Here is a 25413-nt window from a genome sequence, read left to right on the forward strand (position 1 = left end):
ACCATCTCACAGCGCGGGAAACCCGCAGAAGGCCCGCGCTTTCGCCCTGCCGGGCCCTGCCTCCTCCAGGGCCACTCCCATTGTCAGTCCCCCCCGCCAGCTCCCCGAACTCCCCGTTTACCCCTCTGCCCGAACCCGTCCACCCGATCCCTGCTTAAAAACCCATATAGAAAAAACAGTACGACATCACCCCACCCACCCAAAGGCCAATCCACTTCTTACACGAAACCAAGCAAATGCAAATACAGTAAATATAGTATTACACAACATCCCCCATCCCAGACCCTCAGTTTGAGTCCAATTTCTCGGCTTGCACAAAGGCCCACGCCTCCTCCGGGGACTCAAAATAATGGTGCCGATCCTTATAGGTGACCCACAGACGCGCCGGCTGCAACATGCCGAACTTCACACCCCGTCTGTGAGGCACCGCCGTCATCCGGTTAAACCCGGCCCTCGCCTCGCCACCTCCGCACTCCAGTCCTGGAAGATCCGCACCTCCGTGTTCGCCACTTGCTGCTCCGCTCCTTCTTGGCCCACCGGAGCACACACTCACGATCCACGAACAGATTAAACCTCACCAACACCGCCCGCGGCGGCACGTTCGGCTTGGGCCTCCTAGCCAGAATTCTGTGGGCCCCCTCCCATCGCCGCCACCGGAAGTGTCGAGTGTGTCTTTTAGAGACACCGGCCTGACGATCGGTGGGCACCGATCGCGGGCCAGACACCCCCCCGAGTGTCGATCCTCCCTCCGCCCCCCACAGGCCCCACATGCAGCGGTCGCGCAATGTTCACGCCGGCAGCGACCAGGTGTGATTGGCGCCGGCGTGAACCGGTCGGGTTCGGCAGGCCGCTCGGCCCATTCGGGTTGGAGAATCGCCGGTCGCCATTAGAAACGGCGAGCGGCGACTTCCGGTTGCGGCGATGCAGTGCGAAGCCGCAAGTTCGGTGGCTCCCACTATTTTTGGACTTTCGGGCTCTTCTAAGGGCCTGCAACGGCGCTGTTTTGACTTTTCCCTGGGTGGGAACGCAGCCTCTGTGCTTGGCTGCCGGTGGATGGGCTGGACTAGAAGTGGAGCGACCAGAAAATCAACTTTGCAGCAGAAGAAGGTGCGAGGCAGAAAGGACAAGATGGCGGCGGGCGGGGAACCGGCAGCGTGGCAGCAGTGGGCGAGGGAGCAGCAGGAGCTGCTGCTGCGCTCCTTCCAGGAACTAAAGGCTGAGATCCTGGAGCCGTTGAGGGCATCACTTGACAGGCTCGGGGCAACTCAGACGGCTCAGACTGCGGAGATTCGGGAGCTGCAGCAGAAGGCTTCGGAGAACGAGGACGAACTCCTGGGCCTGGCGGTGAAGGTGGAGTCGAACGAGGCGCTTCACAAGAAATGGTTGGCAAGGATGGAGGAGATGGAGAATCGCTCCCGCCGGAAGAATCTGCGGATTTCGGGCCTCCCGTAGGGGCTGGAAGGTTCGGATTTGGGGGCCTACGTGGTCCCGATGCTGAACTCGCTGATGGGCGCGGGGTCGTTCCGGGGACCCCTGGAGCTGGAGGGTGCCCATCGGGTGCTGCTGCGGAAGCCCAGGCCGAACGAGCCGCCCAGGGTGGTGCTGGTCCGCTTTCAACGCTTGGTCGACCGTGAGTGTGTGCATCGTTGGGTGAAGAGGGAGAGGAGTAGCAAGTGGGAGAATACGGAGATCAGGATCTACCAGGACTGGAGTGCGGAGGTGGCTAAGAGAAGTGCTGGGTTTAACCGGGCGAAGGCAGTGCTCCACAAGGGGGTCAAGTTTGGCCTGTTGCAGCCGGCACGCCTGTGGGTCACGCAGCACGGTAGCATTGTGGATAGCACAATTGCTTCACAGCTCCAGGGTCCCAGGTTCGATTCCGACTTGGGTCACTGTCTGTGCGAAGTCTGCACATCCTCCCCGTCTGTGCGTGGGTTTCCTCCGGGTGCTCCCGTTTCCTCCCACAGTCCAAAGATGTGCAGGTTAGGTGGATGGCCATGATAAATTGCCCTTAGTGTTGGGTGGCGTTACTGGGTTATGGGGATAGGGTGGAGGTGTTGACCTCGGGTAGGGTGCTCTTTCCAAGAGCGGTGCAGACTCGATGGGCCGAGTGGCCTCCTTCTACACTGTAAATTCTATGATACAGTAGTCCCCCTATATAACGCGGGTGTTGGGGTCCAAGACAGCCACCCGCGTTGCATCCGAGCCGCGGATATCCACGATGGGGGTTTTAAATTATTTTAAAATCTATGCATGCGCTTCCCATTGTGAGTCTACGGGGGGCGGGGGGGAGAGGTCAGGACCCCCTTAGATTCACAATGGGAAGCGCATGCATAGATTTTTAAATAAATTTAAAAACCCCCATCGTGGATCTAATTAAAACAGCACAGCTGCATTTTTAACAACTTAAAAGTTGGATTGGAGGGAGAGAGCAGCCGGTAGTGTCAATTTCAGCCGCCGGCTGATTGTTTCAGTGAGGAGAGGCAGCTTCCCTCTCCGGATCAAAGTGAGCCGGCCGCTGAAATTGACACTGCCGGCTGCTCTCTCCCTCCAATCAGCCGGCAGTGTCAATTTCAGCAGCCGGCTCACTTTGATCCGGAGAGGGTTAAACGATTCCACGGACGGATGTTAAGGGAAAGCTGAACATGTTTTTTTTTAAATGCCAAGAGGACATTAATCGGCTGCTGTAAAGCGGACGTTTGAAAAAGTTGATGGCGGCCACAAAAAGTCAAATTTCATTTTGTATTATTGATTCATCTGGTAAGGTCTCCGAAACGTCATTTTGTGCCTGGGACGGATGTGTGCAAACTGAGCAAAGATTCTTCAAAAAAAGTAGCGGCCGGCTGCTCTCTCCCTCCAATCAGCCGGCCAGTGTCAATTTCAGCGGCCGGCTTGATTGTTTCAGTGAGAGAGGCAGCTTCCCTCTCCGGATCAAGTGAGCCGGCCGCTGAAATTGACACTGCCGGCTGATTGGAGGGAGAGCGCAGCCGGCAGTGTCAATTTCAGCAGCCGGCTCACTTTGATCCGGAGAGGGAAGCTGACAGTTGGGGTCATAAGCCCCCCCGCCGTATATCGCGAACCGCGGTATTGCGGAGCACGGTAATAACGGGGGACTACTGTAATAAAGACCCGCCAACTTTATTTCGACTCCCCGGAGGAGGCCTGGACTTTTGTCCAGGCAGAGAAGCTGGACTTGAACTGAAGACTGGGGAACGTTGTACGCAGCCCGGAGGTTTTGTCCTCCTTGATATCCTTTTGCTTCTTTTGGTTCTATTGGACGGTGTTTTTTTGCTGTTCTGTTTTTTCTTTTCTGCTTTTCGGACTGTTATCTGTTACTTGGGTGTTTTATCATATCATGTTGGGATTTTATTATTTTATTGGTTGCGGGTTTGGGTGGGGTTCGCGGCCCGTTGGGTCATGTGCCTGTCTTCCCGCATTTTGGGTCGGGGGGCGGGGCTTGGAATGGGCCGCGGGCTTTCTCCCGCGCTGGAGAAGCAGGGGGCAGGGTCGGCCTTGGGGGAATGGGTGTGTGACACTGGGGAGGGTAATTGGGGTGGCGGGAGTAGCCGGAATCGCAGAGTCGGCCTGACTTACGGAAGTACAATGACTGGAGGTTATGCAGCGGGGGCGGGGGGGGGGGGGGGCCTAGCTTGGGGGGCGGGGGGGAAGAGGGAAGGAAACCGGGTTGCTGCTGAAATGGCCAAGGAGGAGCGGAGCGTGCAGAGGGGGGTTGGGATGGGGGTCTGTCGCTTTGGGGAACGGGCCTGAGCGGGGGGTGGCACGGGCACGTGGCGGATTATGGAAGGGTGATGGCTAAGTCGTACGGACGGGGGGGGGGGGGGGGGGGGGGGGGGCAGGTGGCCCCTCCGATCCGGCTGATCACCAGGAATGTGAGGGGACTGAATGGGCCGGTCAAACGGTCCGCGTGTTCGTGCACCTGAGGGGCTGAAGGCGGACGTGGCTATGCTTCAGGAGACGCACCTGAGGGTGGTGGATCAAGTTAGGTTGAGGAAGGGGTGGGTGGGCCAAGTATTTCCTTCGGGGCTAGATGCAAAAAAAACGGTGGGTGGCGATTCTGGTGGGGAAGAGGGTGTCGTTGTGAGGCTCCCGTTCGAGTGTGGTGGCAGACAGCGGCGGGGCGGTACGTGATGGTGAGTGGCAAGGGGAGCGGGTGGTGCTGGTCAATGTATATGCCCCGAATTGGGATGATGCGGGTTTCATGCGGCGCCTGTTGGGCGGATTCCAGATTTGGAGGCGGGGGGGGCCTGATAATGGGTGGGGGATTTCAACACGGTGCTGGATCCGCCACTGGATCGATCCAGTTCCCGGACGGGTAGGAGGCCTGCTAAGGTGCTGGGGAGTTTATGGACGAGATGGAGGGGTGGATCCATGGAGGTTCGCGAGGCCGAGGGCCAGGGAATTTTCATTACTTCTCCCATGTGCATACGGCCTACTCCCGGATCGATTTTTTTTTCGTTTTGAGTAGGGACCTGATTGCGAGGGTAGTAGACGCGGAGTACTCGGCGATAGCCCATTCGGACCATGCCCCGCATTGGGTGGACCTCGAGCTGGGGGAGGAGAGAGACCAGCGCCTGTTGTGGCGCTTGGAGGTGGGGCTGCTGGCGGACGAGGTGGTGAGGGGGCGGGTTCGAGGATGTATCGAGAAGTATCTAGAGGCCAACGATAATGGGGAAGTCCGAGTGGGGACGGTCTGGGAGGCGCTGAAGGCGGTGGTTCGGGGGGAGTTGATCTCCATTCGGGCCCACAGGGAGAGAGGGGAGCAGAGAGAAAGGGAGAGATTGGTAGGGGAGATGGTGAGGGTGGACAGGAGGTACGCGGAGGAGGGATTGCTGAGGGAGCGGCGCCGTCTTTGGGCTGAGTTCGACTTGTTGACCACCAGAAAGGCAGAGGCTCAATGGAGAAAGGCTCAGGGTGCGGTGTACGAGTATGGGGAGAAGGCGAGCAGGATGCTGGCACACCAGCTCCGTAAGCGGGATGCGGCCAGGGAGATTGGTGGTGTTAAGGATCAGGGAGGAAATGTGGTGCGGGGGGGGGTAGACATTAATGGGGTTTTCAGGGACTTTTATAAGAGATTATATCGGTCCGAACCTCCGGCGGAGGAGAGGGGGATGGGGCGCTTTTTGGACCGGCTGAGATTTCCGAGGGTGGAAGAGGGACGGGTGGAGGGTCTGGGGGCGCCAGTTGAGCTTGAGGAGCTGGTCAAAGGGATAGGGAGCATGCAGTCGGGGAAGGCGCCGGGGCCGGTTGGGTTCCCAGTTGAATTTTACAAGACGTATGCAGACCTGCTGGGCCCCCTGTTGGTTAGGACCTTCAACGAGGCAAGGGAGGGGGTGGCTTTGCCCCCGACGATGTCTCAGGCGCTGATCTCCTCGATTCTTAAGCGAGACAAGGATCCCCTGCAGTGTGGGTCAGACAGGCCGATCTCACTCTTGAATGTGGACTCCAAGTTGTTGGCGAAGATCTTAGCCACGAGGATAGAGGACTGTGTGCCGCAGGTTACACACGAGGATCAAACGGAGTTTGTGAAGGGGAGGCAGCTGAACACTAATATACGGAGGCTCTTGAACGTTATAATGATGCCGGTGGTAGAAGGGGAGGCGGAGATAGTGGTGGCGCTAGATGCGGAGAAGGCCTATGATAGGGTCGAGTGGGGGTACTTGTGGAAGGTGCTGGAAAGGTTCGGGTTTGGGGAGGGGTTTGTCAGTTGGGTGAGGCTGTTGTATGAGGCCCCGATGGCGAGTGTGGCCACGAATAAGAGGAGGTCGGAGTATTTTTGATTATATCGAGGGACGAGGCAGGGGTGTCCCCTGTCCCCCCCTACTTTTTGCGCTGGCAATTGAACCCCTGGCTATGGCGCTGAGGGAGTCGGGGGATTGGAGGAGGCTGTTCCGGGGTGGGGAGGAGAACCCAGTGTTGCTCTACGCGGACGACCTTTAGTTGTATGTGGTGGACCCGGTGGGGGGAATGCCGGTGGTGATGGGGATTCTCCGGGAATTTGGGGATTTCTCAGGGTATAAGCTTAATTTTGGGAAAAGTGAGCTGTTTGTGGTACACCCAGGGGACCAGGAGGGGGGGGATTGGGAGGCTCCCACTGAAAAGGATGGAGAGGAGCTTCAGGTACTTGGGGGTTCAGGTGGCCAGGAGCTGGGGGGCATTGCATAAGCTAAACCTCACAAGGCTGGTGGAGCAAATGGAGGAGGAGTTTAAGAGGTGGGACATGCTGCCGCTGTCTCTGGCGGGCAGGGTGCAGTCAGTCAAGATGACGGTGCTGCCGAGGTTTCTGTTCCTGTTCCAGTGCCTCCCCATCCTTATCCCGAAGGCCTTTTTTAGGCGGGTTAACAGGAGCATTATGGGGTTTGTGTGGGCACACAGGACTCCAAGGGTGAGACGGGTGTTCTTGGAGCGGGGCAGGGATGGGGGGGGCTGGCGTTGCCCAACCTCTGTGGGTATTATTGGGCTGCCAACGCAGCGATGGTGCGTAAGTGGGTAATGGACGGGGAGGGGGCAGCATGGAAGAGGATGGAGATGGCATCCTGTGTGGGCTCGAGCCTGGAAGCGCTGGTAACGGCGCCGCTGCCTCCAACGAGGTATACCACGAGCCCGGTGGTGGCAGCTACCCTCAAGATTTGGGGGCAATGGAGGCGGCACGGGGGGGGGGGGGGGGGGGGGGGGGAAAGAGAGCCTCGATGGGGTCCCCGATACGGGGGAACCACCGGTTGTTCCGGGGAGAATTGATGGCGGGTTCCTGAGTTGGCACAGGGCAGGTGTCAGGAGGTTGGGGGACCTGTGCATAGACGGGAAGTTCGCGAGCCTCGGTGAGCTGGAAGGGAAGTTTGGGCTCCCCCCGGGGAACACCTTTAGGTACATGCAAGTAAGGGCATTTGTCAAGCAGCGGGGTTCCCTCTGCTGCCGCCGCGTGGGGTTCAGGACAGGGTGCTCTCGGGGGTGTGGGTTGGAGAGGGGAGGATCTCGGAAGCGTACCAGGTGATGCAGGAGGTAGACGAGGCCTCGGTGGAGGAGCTGAAATGTAAATGGGAGGAGGAGCTGGGTGAGGAGATTGAGGAGGGGACGTGGGCGGATGCCCTGGAAAGGGTGAACTCCTCCTCTTCTTGTGCGAGGCTTAGCCCCATACAGTTTAAGGTGCTGCATAGGGCTCATATGACCGGGACAAGGATGAGCCGGTTTTTTGGGAGCGAGGACAGGTGTATTAGGTGCTCTGGGGGCCCAGCAAACCATGTCCACATGTCCTGGGCATGCCCAGCACTGGGGGAATTTTGGAAGGGTGTAGCAAGAACGGTATCGAGGGTGGTAGGATCCAGGGTCAATCCAAGCTGGGGACTCGCAATATTTGGGGTTGCAGTGGAGCCGGGAGTGCAGGAGGCGAAAGAGGCCAGTGTTCTGGCCTTTGCGTCCCTGGTAGCCCGGTGGAGGATTCTTCTTCAGTGGAACGATGCGAGGCCCCCAAGCGTGGAGGCCTGGATCAACGATATGGCGGGGTTTATTAAATTGGAGAGGGTGAAATTTTCCCTAAGGGGGTCAGTGCAGGAGTTTTCAGGAGATGGCAACCATTCCTAGATCTCCTGGCAGAACGGTAAAATCAAAAGGTCAGCAGCAGCAGAAACCCGGAGGGGGGGGGTCTCTTTGTTTTTGTTTTGGGTTGAATCTTTGCCAACGATGGGCATTTATTTATTATTTCTCTTTTGTATATACCGGGGGGGGGGGGGGTGTTCTTTTTGTTTATAGAATTTTCTATTACTGTTTCCTTTTTTGTGAAAATTTGAATAAAATCATTTTAAAAAAAGAAACGGCTAGCGGCCTGTCGCAAAACGCGACACGCCATTTGGGGGGGGGGGGGGGGGGGGAGAGAGAGAGAGAGAGAGAGAGAGAGAGAGAGAGAGAGAGAGAGAGAGAGAATTGCGTGGGGGTGCCAGGGCGGCGTGGCGCGATTCGCCCGGCACTCCCGCGATTCTCCCACCCGGCGTGGGGGTCAGAGAATCGCGGCCATAATCTGTACTTTTTTGTACATTTTGCTCATGGTCTCCTGAGAGACACCAGATGTATTTTCTAATTCAGGCTGTGATGTTGACCATTTTTCCAGAGCAGTGATAACTTTGTGCCTGTATTTCAAATCTAAAGATTTTTATACCATTTTCCAAAAAGCAGCTGCCATGGGTGCTAACATATTGTACTGTTACAGCATCTATTAACCATCCGATCAAGCCACTCCATGGTTGTTAAAATTTGTACACAATTAAATATATTGAATATATGGCACAGAAACCACCAATCAGTCCATGTTGCCCTTTATGCTCAACTCAAGCCTCCTCACGCACTTATGAGAACACCCTTCTATTCCTTTCTTGCTCAAATGCTTCTCTTGCTTTGCCTTTAATACATCTGTACTACTTGCCTTAACTACTCTTGTGACAGCGAGTTCCACAATCTCACCACTCCATGGGTGAAGAGGCATCAAAATTTCCTGTTGGATTCATTCGTGAACATCTTATATTTATGGTCGCTAATTTTGCTGTCACACTGTTGGAAGCATTCACTCTCCATCTATTCTCTCAAATCTTTTCCTAATTTTAAAGATCTGTTACATTACCCCTCGGCTTTCTTTCTTATAATAATAATAATGATAATCACTATTGTCACAAGTAGGCTTCAATGAAGTTACTATGAAAAGCCCCTAGTTGCCACATTGCGGGGAGGCCAGTACGAGAATTGAACCCATGCTGCTGGCATTGTTCTGCATTACAAGCCAGCTGTTTAGCCCACTGTGCTAAATAAGCCCCATTCATCCTTTCCTGACAGGTATACAGGATTAGGCTATTCAGCCTATCAAGTCTGCTCTGCAATTCAATACCATCACAGCTGACTACCCACTTCATTGCTCTGCACACCATTCCCATAACCCTTTACACCAGTGTAAAGAAATGTGAATCTCTCCTTTAAACATACTCTTTTTTTTCTTCTTTTTTTTTTAGGTCATTTTCTCCAGTCCTTCTCAGTAAATGTTCCAAATAACACAGGGGTATAACCTCACTGTAACTGCTACCAACCACTCTATGCGGGACAGACTTGCAGTGATTAATTATCACAGCAGCATTACAAAAAGTCAAATCTGATGCACAAACCACATCCCCATTTTCCAGCAGGAGCATAATGGATAATTGGATAACAATCAGCAGAAATCCTGGTCAACTTTTCCCTCAGGCCTTGAGAGATGGGACTTGTTGCATTGGGTGAAGTGAGCTAACTCAACATTACCAGAAACTCTAGCTGTATGAGTTAGGTGCTCAGTCAAGGCAGCAGTCAAATTATCCATTCAGCATGAATGCTCAAATGACAAAATGCTGGGGCCAAGTACAATAGTGAGTTTCGTCCACAGGAGACCTCCCTTCCCACATCTTGATATGTACCAAATATACATATTGAAATGTTAATTCAAACGATACTGATATAATGCACCGATAACAGCATGACAAAACCATCCAGCACTGGCAGTCTCAGGTGAGGTAGTGACTAAAAAACCCTCAGTATTTAATCAGGAAGAGTGATCCTTTAAACATACTCAATGACTGAGCTTCTACAGCCCCTCCCGAAGTAGAGAATTTCAAAGATTTACAACCGCCTGAGTAAAAAATGCTGTACTCATCTCGGCCCCAAGTGGCATCTCCTTATTTTTAAAGCATGTCCCTGATTCTACAGAATAATACGGAAAATGTGAAGTTACCCACTTTGGTAGAAGGAACAGATGTGCAAAGTACTTCTTAAATGATAAGATATTAGAAACTGTAGATGTACAAAAGGACCAGGGTGTCCTCACCAATAAGTCACTGATAGCTATAGTGTGGTTCAGCTCATGTTATGTTAGCCTTTATCGGAAAAGGGTATGGGTACAGGAGTAGTGAAGCCTTACTTCACTGGCAAAGAACCTTAGTTACACTACACCTGGAGTAGTATGTGCAGTTTTGGTCCACTGACCTGAGAAAATATAGTATTGCCAGAGGGAGTGCAATGAAGGTTCATCAGATTTGTTCCTGGGATGTTGGAACTGTTCTATGAAGAGAGATTTGGGAAAGTGGACCTGTTTCGTATGAGAGGCGGTCTCATTGAAACCAACAAAATACTTAAAAGGAATATACAGGGTAAATACAGGTAACGAGTTTCCCCAGTTGGGGAGTCTAGCTTCCACCATCTTTTCAGAGAGTTCCAAAGACACACGACACTCAAGAAAGAATTTAGCCTAATCTTTAAATGGATGGCCCCTTATTTTTAAACAGTCCCTTACATCCCATATTAAATAAAATACCTTTATAGTCAACTTTTTATATTTCTGAGAGAGTTCTGCTCTGATGACATTGCCATCAACGAAGGTAGGTTTCATCTGGTAAAACTTCACCATGGCTTGAGCCGCTTCAGGATAAGCCAATTCCACAAATCCCTATAATTAAAAATACACATGTTGAATTCACAATCACCCACAATTTATTTTGTATGGCTAGCTCCAAATATAGATATTCGAACCTAATGGCAAGCAAGGGATATATCGTGGGAGATGGGGCAGGGGAAAGAACATCACACACGGAAGAGATGGAATTAGCACAGGGAGAATTTCAATGGTATTAGACGGATAAGTAGACCATCAGTTCTAATGTTGAAACAAAAGTAAAATAATTGTTTTTTAAAACTACATAATTGTCGTTTGGTAGCATAGAACTTGAGTACTGCTGAAAAAGGAGATCTTTTGTTGAAACCTTTCAGCTTGCACTCATCAGGACAATTTGCAAGAATACCAAATGTAAACGGAACAATAATTTATACTATACAAGAAGTAATGCTGACTGGTTGGCAGGTGGACTCTGATTGGTACAGTGCAACTGAGAATGCACCAGTTGATGGTGACTTGACAGTTAACTGCCAGACATTGTTTGAAAACTCAATCAGGTAGTTTGACTGATTAGTCACAGCATTGCCCTGAGGAATAGTTGTCAGTTATTTTGTTAAGTTGAAACAGGTGGAATTTGTGTATATGTTCTTTCTGTCTGCGAAGAACAGAGCTCTGTGTATTAATATATGTAGCTTCCAGTACAGGCAAATGCTCATACAGCAAGTCCGGTTGACAATCTTGAAATTGGTTGTCAGTGTAATTTGTAGCACACAGGATTGTCGACCAATCGCTGAATCACATCTAATGTTGGACACTGTTTTTATGTTTGCAAGCATATGCTAGTTGGTATGGTGTGTACTTGGCCAATTGCGAACAGCGGATGGGAATTACCGTTTGACAGGGCATAGTGCATGATTCCAAATGAAATGTCAGATTTTCATAAGCAACACAAGTGTCTTACAGCCTTGAGACCAACCAGGACATACTGTAGCCATGTAAATGGCCACCTGCAAAGGACCATGGAAATTGTGGTCAATTTGGGACACAGACAGGTACACAGCCTCTGTGTATTGTGCAAATAAACCAGACTTGGCTGAAACTTGCATCCATTGAGAATCAATTCCCATTTTCCCCAAGACAATAGCATTTGCATTAAGGACCATCAACAACTGCAAACTAACCGGCGCTGCCACCCCCCCCCCCCCTTTTTTGGAAAGGCCTACGTGCCTGGGACAATGATATCTAGGACCTGCCCAACCATCGAGGTATCCGCCCCCTAATTAGCTGAGATCGATGAGGGTGATCGAAAACCCTATTGATCCATTGGACCTGGAGTAAGGACCGCCCAATAGGGCGCCAAAGAGACTAAGGATTAAAAAGCCCTGCACACTGAAGATCGGTCTCTTTTGTGGGACCGGCCTGTGCGCGGCCAGCTGTAGCAGAACAACCAAGTTCAAGGACCCGTGACCATTTCCTGAAGTATGAGTCCAGCTGAGACGAACCCAACAACTTCCAACTGACCACGTGGACCCGGATAAAGGCCTTATCTCGCATAGTGCCGGTCACTCGAAGTTAAGTAAAGGTCATCTTAGTTGTTAGGTGTAGTTTAGTACGGATCCGCGTGTATTATTCGATAGAGATACAAGTGTTATTAATAAACTGTGTTTTTGAGCTAACATAACTGGTTGCATGGTCATTTGGTCAATATAAGAAACAGCTTGTGGTTCACGTAAAGGGTAAAAAGGCAACAATACACAGCAGTAAAGGACGAGAATAGTCATCATTAACTAGCATGACTATATCAACAAAATGCATGCCTTTCTTAATGATGGTCTATATTTGTATCCATTGGACCTGCCGCTCAACATGACCTTGCTCGAGAGCAAGCTTTAAAAAAAAATGCACGCTTGGCGCAAGAGCTGAGCTGCCACGTGATATATATGACAGGATTCATCCGCATGACTCACTGTGTTCACGTATGTATGGGCTGCCTGAGACACACAAAGTCATGGCCCTTTACGCCCTATTTTGTCTTTGACCAATTCATGTTGGGCAGATGGTTGGCCAAATTTTCTTTGACTGGTTCTGCACAACATGATTTGGGAAAAGGGTTGGCCGAATTGCTACAACCAGTTTTGAGCACGTTTTCCACACACACAATGAAGAATTCCTTCATATTTGCAAAGACCACAAATGACTTGCATATTGATAGCAATGTTGCATCCATGTGCTCATTTAACATTGCTAGCTCATTCACCAATGTTCTACTTAAGGAAGCCCACAGATATTAGCACTATATCATGGCGATCTAGACCCACCATCATTGTGTGAATAAGTATTTATCAAACTTATAAACTTTGCAACAGGCGCCGTTGAGCTCAGTTTTAACAACGCCAAGTACACCCCCACAGATGATGTTGCCATGGGATCCCCTCTCGGTCCATCTCTTGCAAACATCTGTGTTGGATTTCATGAGAAATGTGCCTTCAATGGAATGTCACCCAACCTCCTACCCCTTGCAGATTTCCGATATGGGCTACATTTAAATCTGCAGCTGCATACAATAATTTCCTTATATGGCTTAATGGGCTCCATCCTGCGCTCAAATTCACCTTTGAAATGAAGCAGTCAAATGAACTCCCTTTCCTTAAATCTCCCTTTCCGGTTGAGAAATCCACCAGGGGGCACTCAACTGGTGTATTCTCCATGGCAACCAGTCAGAATCCACCTGCAAACGCATCAGCACTCTCATCTCTTACAGTAGAAATTGCTGTTCCCTTTACGTTTGGCATTCTTGCAAAGTGTTCCAATAAGTGAAAGACAAAATGCTTCAATAAAACAATGTCTCTTTTTAAGCAAAAAAAATAGATGTTGGCATACCCGTAAGAACTGTAGAAAAAAATTAGGTTTATTGATGAGGCCACACCTTTCGAGCACTTCGTAATTTTAGTTTCCACACTTCAAAAGGGAGATACAGATATTGGTGAAGGGTCAAAAAAAAAAGAATGATGATAACAAATGTAATGTAAAATGAGGCAAGATTAACAAAATTTTAAGAAAAATTAACCAAATTTGCGAAGTATTAAATGGTTTAGATAAGGAGAAAGCAAGCAATAAATCAAGGTTAGGCTTGCCAGTAGAAGAACAGGACGGGATTGCAGCTGAAGTGGAGTCAACGAGAGTCTAAGTTATTGGCTGCGTAAACTGGGAATATATTGCCATTCCTTCACCATAGCTGGGTCAAAATGCTGGAACTCCCTTCCTAACAGCACGGTACTTACACTGCATGGATTGTAGGGGTTCAAGAGGCAACTCGCAACAACCTTCTCAAGGGATATTAGGGATGGGCAATAAATGCTGGCATGGCCAGCGAAGTCCACACCGTTTGAATTAATAAGAAATGCACCGGCAAGCTGAGCTTCAATGAGTTTTCTCAACACTAACACTAGATGGGATTGGCCAGCTCTTTGAGGGGGTAGAAGATGTGTGTGAGCGTTGCGGGAGGAGGCCCGCAAACCACATTCATATGTTTTGCTCCTTCTCAAAGCTGGAGGATTACTGGAAGGAAGTTTTTAGGATAATCTCAAAAGTGGTACACATTAAACTGGACCCGGGCCCTCGGGAGGCCATAATCGGGGTGTCGGACCAGCCGCAGTTGGAAACGAGTGCGGAGGCAGATGTTATAGCCTTTACCTCATTGATCACCCGGAGGCGGATCCTGTTGGGATGGAGATCAAGTTCTCCACCCTGTGCCCAGGCGTGGCGGGGGGACCTGCTGGAATTCCTGACTCGAAAAGGTCAAATTTGAACTGAGGGGAAGGTTGGAGGGGTTCTACAATTCATGGGCGTTATTCATTACGCACTTTCGAGAATTGGATAACATCGAACATTGGGGGGGGGGGGGGGGGGGGGGCTGACTGTATGTGTTAATAGTGACTATGGGTGGTTCCTGATTCCTTTTTGTTATTTGTTTATGTTAACATGTGAGATGCTGTTTGGGGGGATGGTGGGAGGATGGGATTATTGTTATTGATATGGGGATTGACATTGCATTCAATACTGATTATTGTTTATTGTTGGTGGGTGTAAATTTGGGAGAAAATGTGAAAACGGAAATAAAAATATATTTTTAAAAACACTAACACTTTACGTTCTTATATCATAATGATCAAACTTTATTTAAGGGAATATGTCCTTTCTGACCACCCTCATGACACTAACTTATAAATACATTCAAGAACCTGGAAGATTATGAAATTTCCACAGGCTAAACACAATGAAACTGAATATACTTACCTCACCCTTTGACTTTATCAGCAAGCAGTTTGTCACCTGTCCAAAAGGTTCAGCCAGCTTGATCAGGTCCCGATTCATACATTTCCCTCGCTGCAACTCGCTAATGTGAACCACTCGACCAGGCTCATCATTCAAATTCTACGATACAAGAAAAGGATTAGCAGCAAAAGGCATTTATTAAGCTTGAGTGCTTTGTAACATTAAGTTGTGTACTCTTCCAAATGCAATGTTCTAACCAGGTCAGGCAATGTCTCTGGTTGCAGAACTCCCAAGGTACACTATTATTAGGCATGATCACACAGTGACAATTATTTCTGCCCTTCACCCAAATTCATACCTGCAATGTGCTTAGGTCACACTGTGCTTCCCAATGCAATTGCATATATAAACCACATAGCATTTTTCATATGCGACATACTGTTCAGGCACAAAATGCTTCCTGTGCAATATTACAGTAAAGTGCCTTCTGTCACGTAACAGACATACAGGAAGTAAATTTTTAACTATAAAGAGCAGAATGTCAGAACGGTACACTCTCCCTTTTATGTTCTTTCAATTAAAGATTGAACTAAAAACTTGGATATCTATATTCACTTCTAGTTTCCAGACATAGATCTTAAAATTTTGATTCATTTAATGTGATAGAAAGAGGTTTAGTGCAGGGCTCTTCTTTAACTTTTTGCTGATGTTCACAGGTTTGTGGAAATAAAATTTAAAAATCCATCTCTCTTGAAAAATAATCATTGGCATATTTTCTTTCTTTCCCCAAAACCCTCTGAACAAACCATAAAACTATAGAATTCCTAACAGGGGCTGTTTAGCACAGGGCTAAATCGCTGGCTTTGGAAGCAGACCAAGCAGGCCAGCAGCACGGTTCGATTCCCGTAACAGCCTCCCCGAACAGGCGCCGGAATGTGGCGACTAGGGGCTTTTCACAGTAACTTCATTTGAAGCCTACTCGTGACAATAAGCGATTTTCATTTCATTTCATTTTTTCAACAGTGTAGAAGGAGGCCATTCGGCCGACCAAGTCTGCACCAACCCTCTATAAAACCACCCTACCGTAAGCCCACTCCATCGCCCTAGTCCTGTAACCCCACCTAGCCTGCACATCTTTGGACAATGTGGCGAAATTAGAGCATGGCCAATCCACCTAACCAGCAAGCCTTTGGACTGTGGTGTGGGAAGGAGAGAGGGGGGGGGAGAGAAAGAGCGAGAGAGAGAGAGAGGAAGTGGGAGTGAGAGAGAGAGAGAGAGTGTGAGAGAGTAAGAGAGAGAGAGAACTCATGCAGATATGGAGAGAACACGCAAACTCCATACAGACAGTGATCAAGACCGGAATTGAACATAGGTTCATGGCGCTGTAAGGCAGCATTGCTAGCCACTGTGCCACGTACAGTTGAAAATATAATTTGTCAAAGGAAACTGGTATAATTTAATGGCTTCCTAGTGTTGTTCAGAGTTGATACTTAAAATAATGGAATTGTTAACCAAATACAACTTCGACCTCAATGGGCATGCAACTTTGGAAAATATCATGTATAAGCATATCAACAAGCTGAACATCAGGTATATCAATATTAATAGTAGCTATCTAGTTACACATTAACTTGTCCAAACAGACATTCACCCACAGAAGTCTAATCATTTCCACCTTTTTCACAAAAGATATGAAGAATGACCACTGTAAAATGATGATGCTAAATGAAGTATTCTTTGATGCACACAAAACCCACCATTCCGTGTTCCTTCATACTGCATACACAATTTACTGCATACACAATTTTGGGGAGATAGAACATGAGAAAGCTGTGTAGATATCTGTCAATTCTGTTCTCTATTTATGCTCAATAGGCACAGAACAGTGGCTGTGACTCACCACTTGATCTTTCTTCATCCCAGACACACATGCTGAGCATTTCAACCACAATATAATTCAAGGTCAGACACTGACCACATAGATAACTACGGATATTCAGACATGATCCAAGGTATTGATCATAACCAGCACCACTACAGTGGCACCCACCTCACTATGTAAATTAGTTAAAGGTACTGATAATATAGCCATATCTCTCATCAAATCATTAACTAGCTTCTCTGAAATTAGATCTTATAAATGACAATTAGTAACTTTCATATAAGAATCTTACAGGAATATAAACACTAACCATTCTGAGTGGCTTCTTTAGCCTCTGAATGCTGTTCCCTTGCTGGTTATCCATCGGGCCTTTGCGATTTGGTGCTAAATCAGAGAAAACATCATTACCAAAAGATTTGTATTCAAGTATTTGTGTTCCTTTTATTTTTCCCTTTGTTGTCTTTTATTTTCGCTTCCCAAATAACTTTTTTCATTAAACATTGTGGCACAGTGCCAGCAGTTAGGTAAAAATTATGGACAATCAAACAAATCTAATTAATTATATCATAGCTTTGAACTGTTACATGAAGTTGATCTCAGAGGTACTAGCTTAGCAAGGTGTTGAAATACATTTTAACGTAAGATAAAAGAACAAGCTCAAAAAGATTCAACAAAATGGCTACATAAACATGCATAAAGAAGCACTATGAACCTACAGCTATCAAACTGGAATGGCCACACCGTGCTGCATATTACTTCCTGGCTGATTCACAGGGAATTTTTGAATAAGTCATGACAGTAAGCCTGCCTCTTTGGAGCAAAATAAGGACCGGCCACCTCCCCCACCTTCATTTCATCTACAGGGTATTCCCCTCCCCCATCAACAAATCATGTTCCCCCTCTATTTCATGGATTGAGGGTAACCTTATCAGTTGCTTGTCCTGCTGAGTAACAGAAAGGCTACAGCACAGTTGGATGTTTAATGAACATAGAACAGTACAGCACAGAACAGGCCATTAGGCCTTCGATGTTGTGCCGAGCATTGTCCCAAAACAAGATCAAGCTATCCCACTCCCGGATTTTCTGGTGTGCTCCATGTGCCTATCCAATAACCGCTTGAAAGTTCCTAAAGTGTCCGACTCCACTATCACAGCAGGCAGTCCATTCCACACCCTAACCACTCTGAGTAAAGAACCTACCTCGGATATCCCTCCTACATCTCCCACCCTGAATCTTATAGTTATGCCCCCTTGTAACAGCTACATCCACCCGAGGCAAAAGTCGCTGAACATCCACTCTATCAACCCTTCTCATCATCTTATACATCTCAATTATGTCACCTCTCATCCTCCTTCGCTCCAATGAGAAAAGCCCTGGTTCCCTCAACCCTTCCTCATAAGACCCACCCTCCAATCCAGGCAGCATCCTGGTAAATCTCTTTTGCACCCTTTCCAATGCTTCCACATCCTTCCTATAATGAGGTGACCAGAACTGCACACAATACTCCAAATGCGGACTCACCAGGGTCATGTATAGTTGCAGCATAACCCCACGGCTCTTAAACTCAAGCCCCATGTGAATAAACGCTAACACACTATAAGCCTTCTTTCCGGCTCTATCCCCTTGAGTGGCAACCTTCAGAGATCTGTGGACATGAACCCCAAGATCTCGCTGTTCCTCCACATTTTTTTTTTTTTTTTTTTTGCACTGAGTGCTGAGCTTGTGGCATTTGAGTGCTACAGTGAGAGTTTGGTGACTGAGGGAGTTAGGTGAGGAGGGAGGAGTAAGGTGCTCCTTACATTTCATTTCCTATATTTATCAAAGAGCGTGAAGGGAGCCAGGAGTTTAGAGTACAGCTGACTGGAAGTAGAGTCGGAGGGCGGAGGTCCAGTTGGTCCAAGGGGCAGCTAATTCTGTAAAGTAAGAGGGGATGGAGGCTAGGGCAGTTGCATGCTCCTCCTGTAGGATGTGGGTGGTGAGGGATACCACTGGTGTCCCCGCTGACTATACCTGCGGGAAGTGCACCCAACTCCAGCTCCTCAGAGATCGTGTTAAGGTACTGGAGCTGGAGCTGGATGAACTTCGGATCATCCGGGAGGCAGAGGGGGTTATAGAGAAGAGTTACAGGGAGGTATCCACACCAAAGGTACTGGACAAGAGTAGCTGGGTTACAGTCAGGGGAAAGAAAACTAACAGGCAGACAGTGCAGGGATCCCTCGTGGCCGTTCCCCTTCAAAACAAGTATACCGTTTTGGATGCTGTTGGGGGGGATGACCTACCGGGGGAAGGCCCCAGCGGCCAGGTCTCTGGCACTGAGTCTGGCTCTGGGGCTCAGAAGGGAAGGGGGGAGCATAGAAAAGCAATAGTAATAGGAGATTCAATGGTTAGGGGAATAGATAGGAGATTCTGTGGTCGCGAGCGAGACTCCCGAAAGGTATGTTGCCTCCCGGGTGCCAGGGCCAGGGATGTCTCTGATCGTGTCTTCAGGATCCTGAAGGGGGAGGGTGAGCAGCCAGAAGTCGTGGTGCACATTGGTACCAACAATGTAGGTAGGAAAAAGGGTGTGGAGGTAATAAACAAGTTTAGGGAGTTAGGCTGGAAGTTAAAGGCCAGGACAGACAGAGTTGTCATCTCTGGTTTGTTGCCGGTGCCACGTGATAGCGAGGCTAGGAATAGGGAGAGAGTGCAGTTGAACACGTGGCTGCAGGAATGGTGTAGGAGGGAGGGCTTCAGGTATTTGGATAATTGGAGCGCATTCTGGGGAAGGTGGGACCTGTACAAGCAGGACGGGTTGCATCTGAACCAGAGGGGCACCAATATCCTGGGGGGGGAGGTTTTCTAGTACTCTTCGGGAGGGTTTAAACTAATTTGGCAGGGGAATGGGAACCGGATCTGTAGTCCAGCAACTAAGGTAGACGATAGTCAGGACGCCAAAGCACATAGTGATGCAGTGGGGAAGGTAACAATGACAAAGGAGAGTACTTGCAGGCAAGGAGATGGGTTGAAGTGTGTATACTTTAATGCAAGAAGTATCAGGAATAAGGTGGGTGAACTTAAGGCATGGATCTGTACTTGGGACTACGATGTGGTGGCCATCACAGAAACTTGGATAGAAGAGGGGCAGAAATGGTTGTTGGAGGTCCCTGGTTATCGATGTTTCAACAAGATTAGGGAGGATGGTAAAAGAGGTGGGGGGGTGGCATTGTTAATTAGAGATAGTATAACAGCTGCAGAAAGGCAGTTCGAGGGGGATGTGCCTACTGAGGTAATATGGGTTGAAGTTAGAAATAGGAAAGGAGCAGTCACCTTGTTGGGAGTTTTCTATAGGCCCCCCAATAGCAGCAGAGATGTGGAGGAACAGATTGGGAAACAGATTTTGGAACGGTGCAGAAGTCACAGGGTAGTAGTCATGGGCGACTTCAACTTCCCAAACATTGAGTGGAAACTCTTTAGATCAAATAGTTTGGATGGGGTAGTGTTTGTGCAGTGTGTCCAGGAAGCTTTTCTAACACAGTATGTAGATTGTCCGACCAGAGGGGAGGCCATATTGGATTTAGTACTTGGTAATGAACCAGGGCAGGTGATAGATTTGTTAGTGGGAGAGCATTTTGGAGGTAGTGACCACAATTCTGTGACTTTCACTTTAGTAATGGAGAGGGATAGGTGCGAGCAACAGGGCAAGGTTTATAATTGGGGGAAGGGTAAATACAATGCTGTCAGACAAGAATTGAAGTGCAGAAGTTGGGAACATAGGCTGTCAGGGAAGGACACAAGTGAAATGTGGAACTTGTTCAAGGAACAGGTACTGCGTGTCTTTGATATGTATGTCCCTGTCAGGCAGGGAAGAGATGGTCGAGTGAGGGAACCATGGTTGACAAGAGAGGTTGAATGTCTTGTTAAGAGGAAGGAGACTTATGTAAGGCTGAAGAAACAAGGTTCAGACAGGGCGCTGGAGGGATACAAGATAGCCAGGAGGGAACTGAAGAAAGGGATTAGGAGAGCTAAGAGAGGGCATGAAAAATCTTTGGCGGGTAGGATCAAGGAAAACCCCAAGGCCTTTTACACATATGTGAGAAATATGAGAATGACTAGAGCGAGGGTAGGTCCGATTAAGGACAGTAGCGGGAGATTGTGTATTGAGTCTGAAGAGATAGGAGAGGTCTTGAACAAGTATTTTTCTTCAGTATTTACAAACGAGAGGGGCCATATTGTTGGAGAGGACAGCGTGAAGCAGACTGATAAGCTTGAGGAGATACTTGTCAGGAAGGAAGATGTGTTGCGCGTTTTGAAAAACTTGAGGATAGACAAGTCCCCCGGGCCTGACGGGATATATCCAAGGATTCTATGGGAAGCAAGAAATGAAATTGCAGAGCCGTTGGCAATGATCTTTTCGTCCTCGCTGTCAACAGGGGTGGTACCAGAGGATTGGAGAGTGGCGAATGTCGTGCCCCTGTTCAAAAAAGGGAATAGGGATAACCCTGGGAATTACAGGCCAGTTAGTCTTACTTCGGTGGTAGGCAAAGTAATGGAAAGGGTACTGAGGGATAGGATTTCTGAGCATCTGGAAAGGCATTGCTTGATTAGGGATAGTCAGCACGGATTTGAGAGAGGTAGGTCTTGCCTTACAAGTCTTATTGAATTCTTTGAGGAGGTGACCAAGCATGTGGATGAAGGTAAAGCAGTGGATGTAGTGTACATGGATTTTAGTAAGGCATTTGATAAGGTTCCACATGGTAGGCTTATGCAGAAAGTAAGGAGGCATGGGATAGTGGGAAATTTGGCCAGTTGGATAACAAACTGGCTAACCGATAGAAGACAGAGAGTTGTGGTGGATGGCAAATATTCAGCCTGGAGCCCAGTTATCAGTGGCGTACCGCAGGGATCAGTTCTGGGTCCTCTGCTGTTTGTGATTTTCATTAACGACTTGGATGAGGGAGTTGAAGGGTGGGTCAGTAAATTTGCAGATGATACGAAGATTGGTGGAGTTGTGGATAGTGAGGAGGGCTGTTGTCGGCTTCAAAGAGACATAGATAGAATGCAGAGCTGGGCTGAGAAGTGGCAGATGGAGTTTAACCCTGACAAGTGTGAGGTTGTCCATTTTGGAAGGACAAATCTGAATGCGGAATACAGGGTTAATGGTAGGGTTCTTGGCAATGTGGAGGAGCAGAGAGATCTTGGGGTCTATATTCATAGTTCTTTGAAAGTTGCCACTCAAGTGGATAGAGCTGTGAAGAAGGCCTATGGTGTGCTAGCGTTCATTAGCAGAGGGATTGAATTTAAGAGCCATGAGGTGATGATGCAGCTGTACAAAACCTTGGTCAGGCCACATTTGGAGTACTGTGTGCAGTTCTGGTCACCTCATTTTAGGAAGGATGTGGAAGCTTTGGAAAAGGTGCAAAGGAGATTTACCAGGATGTTGCCTGGAATGGAGAGTAGGTCATACGAGGAAAGGTTGAGGGTGCTAGGCCTTTTCTCATTAGAACGGAGAAGGATGAGGGGCGACTTGATAGAGGTTTATAAGATGATCAGGGGAATAGATAGAGTAGACAGTCAGAGACTTTTTCCCCGGGTGGAACACACCATTACAAGGGGACATAAATTTAAGATAAATGGTGGAAGATATAGAGGGGATGTCAGAGGTAGGTTCTTTACCCAGAGAGTAGTGGGGGCATGGAATGCACTGCCTGTGGTAGTAGTTGAGTCGGAAAATTTATGGACCTTCAAGCGGCTATTGGATAGGTACTTGGATTAGGGTAGAATAAGGGAGTGTAGGTTAACTTCTTAAGGGCAGCACGGTAGCATTGTGGATAGCACAATTGCTTCACAGCTCCAGGGTCCCAAGTTCGATTTCGACTTGGGTCACTGTCTGTGTGGAGTCTGCACATCCTCCCCGTGACTGCGTGGGTTTCCTCCAGGTACTCCGGTTTCCTCCCACAGTCCAAAGATGTGCAGGTTGGGTGGATTGGCCATGAAAAATTGTCCAAAATTCTATGATTAACCTAGGACAAAAGTTCGGCGCAACATCGTGGGCCGAAGGGCCTGTTCTGTGCTGTATTTCTCTAATCTAATCTAATTCCTCAGAACCCTGCGTTGATCCTGTAATCCGTATTCAAATTTTTTGTACCAAAATGAATCACCTCGCACTTATCATGGTTAAACTCCATCTGCCATTTTTTGGCCCAGCTCTGCATCCTATCAATGTCTCTTTGCAGCCTACAACAGCCCTCCACCTCATCCACTACTCCACCAATCTTGGTGTCATCAGCAAATTTACTGACCCACCCTTCAGCCCCCTCCTCCAAGTCATTGATAAAAATCACAAATAGCCGAGGACCCAGCACTGATCCCTGTGGTACACAGCTGGTAACTGGTCTCCAGTCTGAAAATTTTCCATCCACCACCACCCTCTTCTATGTGATAGCCAGTTACTTATCCAATTGGCCAAATTTCCCTCTATCCCACACCTCCTTACTTTCTTCATGAGCCGATCATGGGGAACCTTATCAAACGCCTTACTAAAATCCATGTATACGACATCAACTGCTCTACCTTCATCTACACACTTAGTTACCTCCTCAAAGAATTCAATCAAATTTGTGAGACAAGACTTACCCTTCACGAATCCGTGTTGACTATCCCGGATTAAGCTGCATCTTTCCAAATGGTCATAAATCCTATCCTTCAGGACTCTTTCCCATTAACGTACCGACCACTGAAGTAAGACTAACTGGCCTATAATTACCAAGGTCATTCCTATGCCCTTTCTTGAACAGAGGAACAACATTCGCCACTCTCCAGTCGTCTGGCACTATCCCCGTGGACAGTGAGGACCCAAAGATCAAAGCCAAAGTCTCTGCAATCTCATCCCTTGCCCCCTAAAGAATCCTTGGATATATGCCATCTGGCCCAGGGTACTTGTCGACCCTCAGGTTTTTCAAAATTGCTAATACAGGTCTTAGGCATTGAGATCAGATTAAGTAACAATATTTTTATGAGCTTTCATAGGTTAGAAGTGTTTCAAGTCCTTGATAAACTAGTACGCAGAAACTAGTACTAGGAGTTCAACTTTATGTAATAGGTCTATTGCAAGTGCACCTGCTAATTTGAGAAAATCTCTCTGAACTAAGTGGGAGTTTACATGCCAACTGACGCTAACCAATAGTGCTATCAATTCCTGACTATGGGAAAAGATTGGGACAGTTCCTTAGTCGTTTGGCTTAATTTAGGTTTGCTCCAAAGGACATTGCTTTTTCATTGATATGGATTTAAATAGCTTATTTAGCTAATTGCTAACATTGATTCCATTCACAGGATCCATTGGCTGTTTCTTGAAACTTTCCAGTATTGCCCTGTCCTGCTCCCTGTTATCTTAAAGTGGGTTAAATTGATCAACATACATTAAAACTGATACATGTTTAAAAGCCACTCAGGCCTGAATCTGAGCAGAGATTATTGTTGCGGACGAACAACCCAAATCCTATGTCCGTATAATCTTTTGTTGTTTGTTTCCAAGGGAACAACTCAAAACATAGCCAAGAGGAGTATCATTATTAGATAATTCTAAATATTTTAAAGTCTGGATTAATGGTTCATGATTGCTTGTTAAGAAAGTTTGCAAAGCTCGAGTATTCCAGCAGGTTTCTTATGCAATGAACCTGTTTTGACCCCTTTGAGGAGACTCTGAATTTTGTTCGCAGGGGAAATGATGAGGAAAAATCAATGCGTGTCTATGCTAAGATACCCGATACTATATTTGGGTGGGTATGATTGAGCAAGCTATTGAGAACTAGCTGGCAAGTGCATCTACAATGTCCAGTATGGCAACTTTGCTATTTTCCACTTAAGACTGAGGTCGCATCATAACTGGAAATTGCTTGCCCCTCCAGCCAGACTGAATAGGCAGAGATACCTTTTGGGGGGAGGTGTCATGTTACTATACCTTTAAGAAAAGTGTGCTTTATAAATGGCTGCAGTGATGTCATTGGGTGGGTGGAGCTGAAAGCTTTTTTTGGCTGTGTTTAGTTTCACTTTCAGTTGGAGAGCTGCATTCAAACCAAGCAGATGTGTATTGATTTTTCTCTCTGCAATCTAAAGAATGTCTCCAGATCACTTGATAATTTCAAAGTAATACCCGTTTCTGTAAGGAATGCAAACCTACTGTCTTTGTTACAAATGGCTTTTTGACATATGGATGTTTGGAAAGTTATTAAGGGTTATCTATAGAGTACTGTATCTTTTTGGGGGGTAATCAGTGTTGGTAGTTGGCAAGATGTTTACTGTGGGTTTATAAAATGTTAATTGGATTCATAGAATAAACATTGTTTTTGTTCAAAATACTTTTACTTCTCTGTTGCATCACACCTGTAAAGTGGGCCCTTGTGCTCTCCATAACCAAAATCTATTTAAAGTTGTGGGTCAGGTGAACGCCATGATACTTTGGTGTTCTCTAAACCCTGGCCCATAATAAATGCAGAATTTTTTCATATATCTTACATCTGAGTAATCTAGATCTGATTCTCAAAATTGACTAAAGTCATTAATGTTTATCTAGACTCTTGAGTTGCCTGTTGTGGTTGTGTAGAATAGTTGTGTCTATCTGTTGTGTGCAGCTTGGAAGTACAGTCTTTGTCGCTGGTACCAAGCTCCTCAGCTGTTGCAGGTGCCCATAATGTGTTAGCTTTGGTTTCAATGTTCTTTGCCTTGATGAGGAAAAAATCCTAGTTATGGGCTCCAGGAAAGGGGAATTAGTTACGTAGATGAGCATACATTAAGTACAAATAGCAAACACACTTGTATTGTAATAATAATTGGGCCAGAGAAAGTTAAGACTAAGTTTCATAGAAGT

The 25413-nt window shown here is 47.7% G+C and overlaps 1 protein-coding gene across 1 annotated transcript in view; it reads right to left on the minus strand.

The window, feature by feature from the left end:
- Positions 1 to 25413, minus strand: part of LOC119965092 (matrin-3-like) — a 142398-nt gene that overhangs the window by 40844 nt on the left and 76141 nt on the right. Inside the window, 3 exon segments of the mRNA XM_038795375.1 lie at positions 10334 to 10465; positions 14708 to 14845; positions 16879 to 16952. Of these exon segments, the coding sequence (XP_038651303.1) occupies positions 10334 to 10465; positions 14708 to 14845; positions 16879 to 16952 (344 nt within the window).

The sequence above is a fragment of the Scyliorhinus canicula genome, chromosome 4 (assembly GCF_902713615.1).
Source record: "Scyliorhinus canicula chromosome 4, sScyCan1.1, whole genome shotgun sequence".
NCBI lineage: Eukaryota > Metazoa > Chordata > Chondrichthyes > Carcharhiniformes > Scyliorhinidae > Scyliorhinus > Scyliorhinus canicula.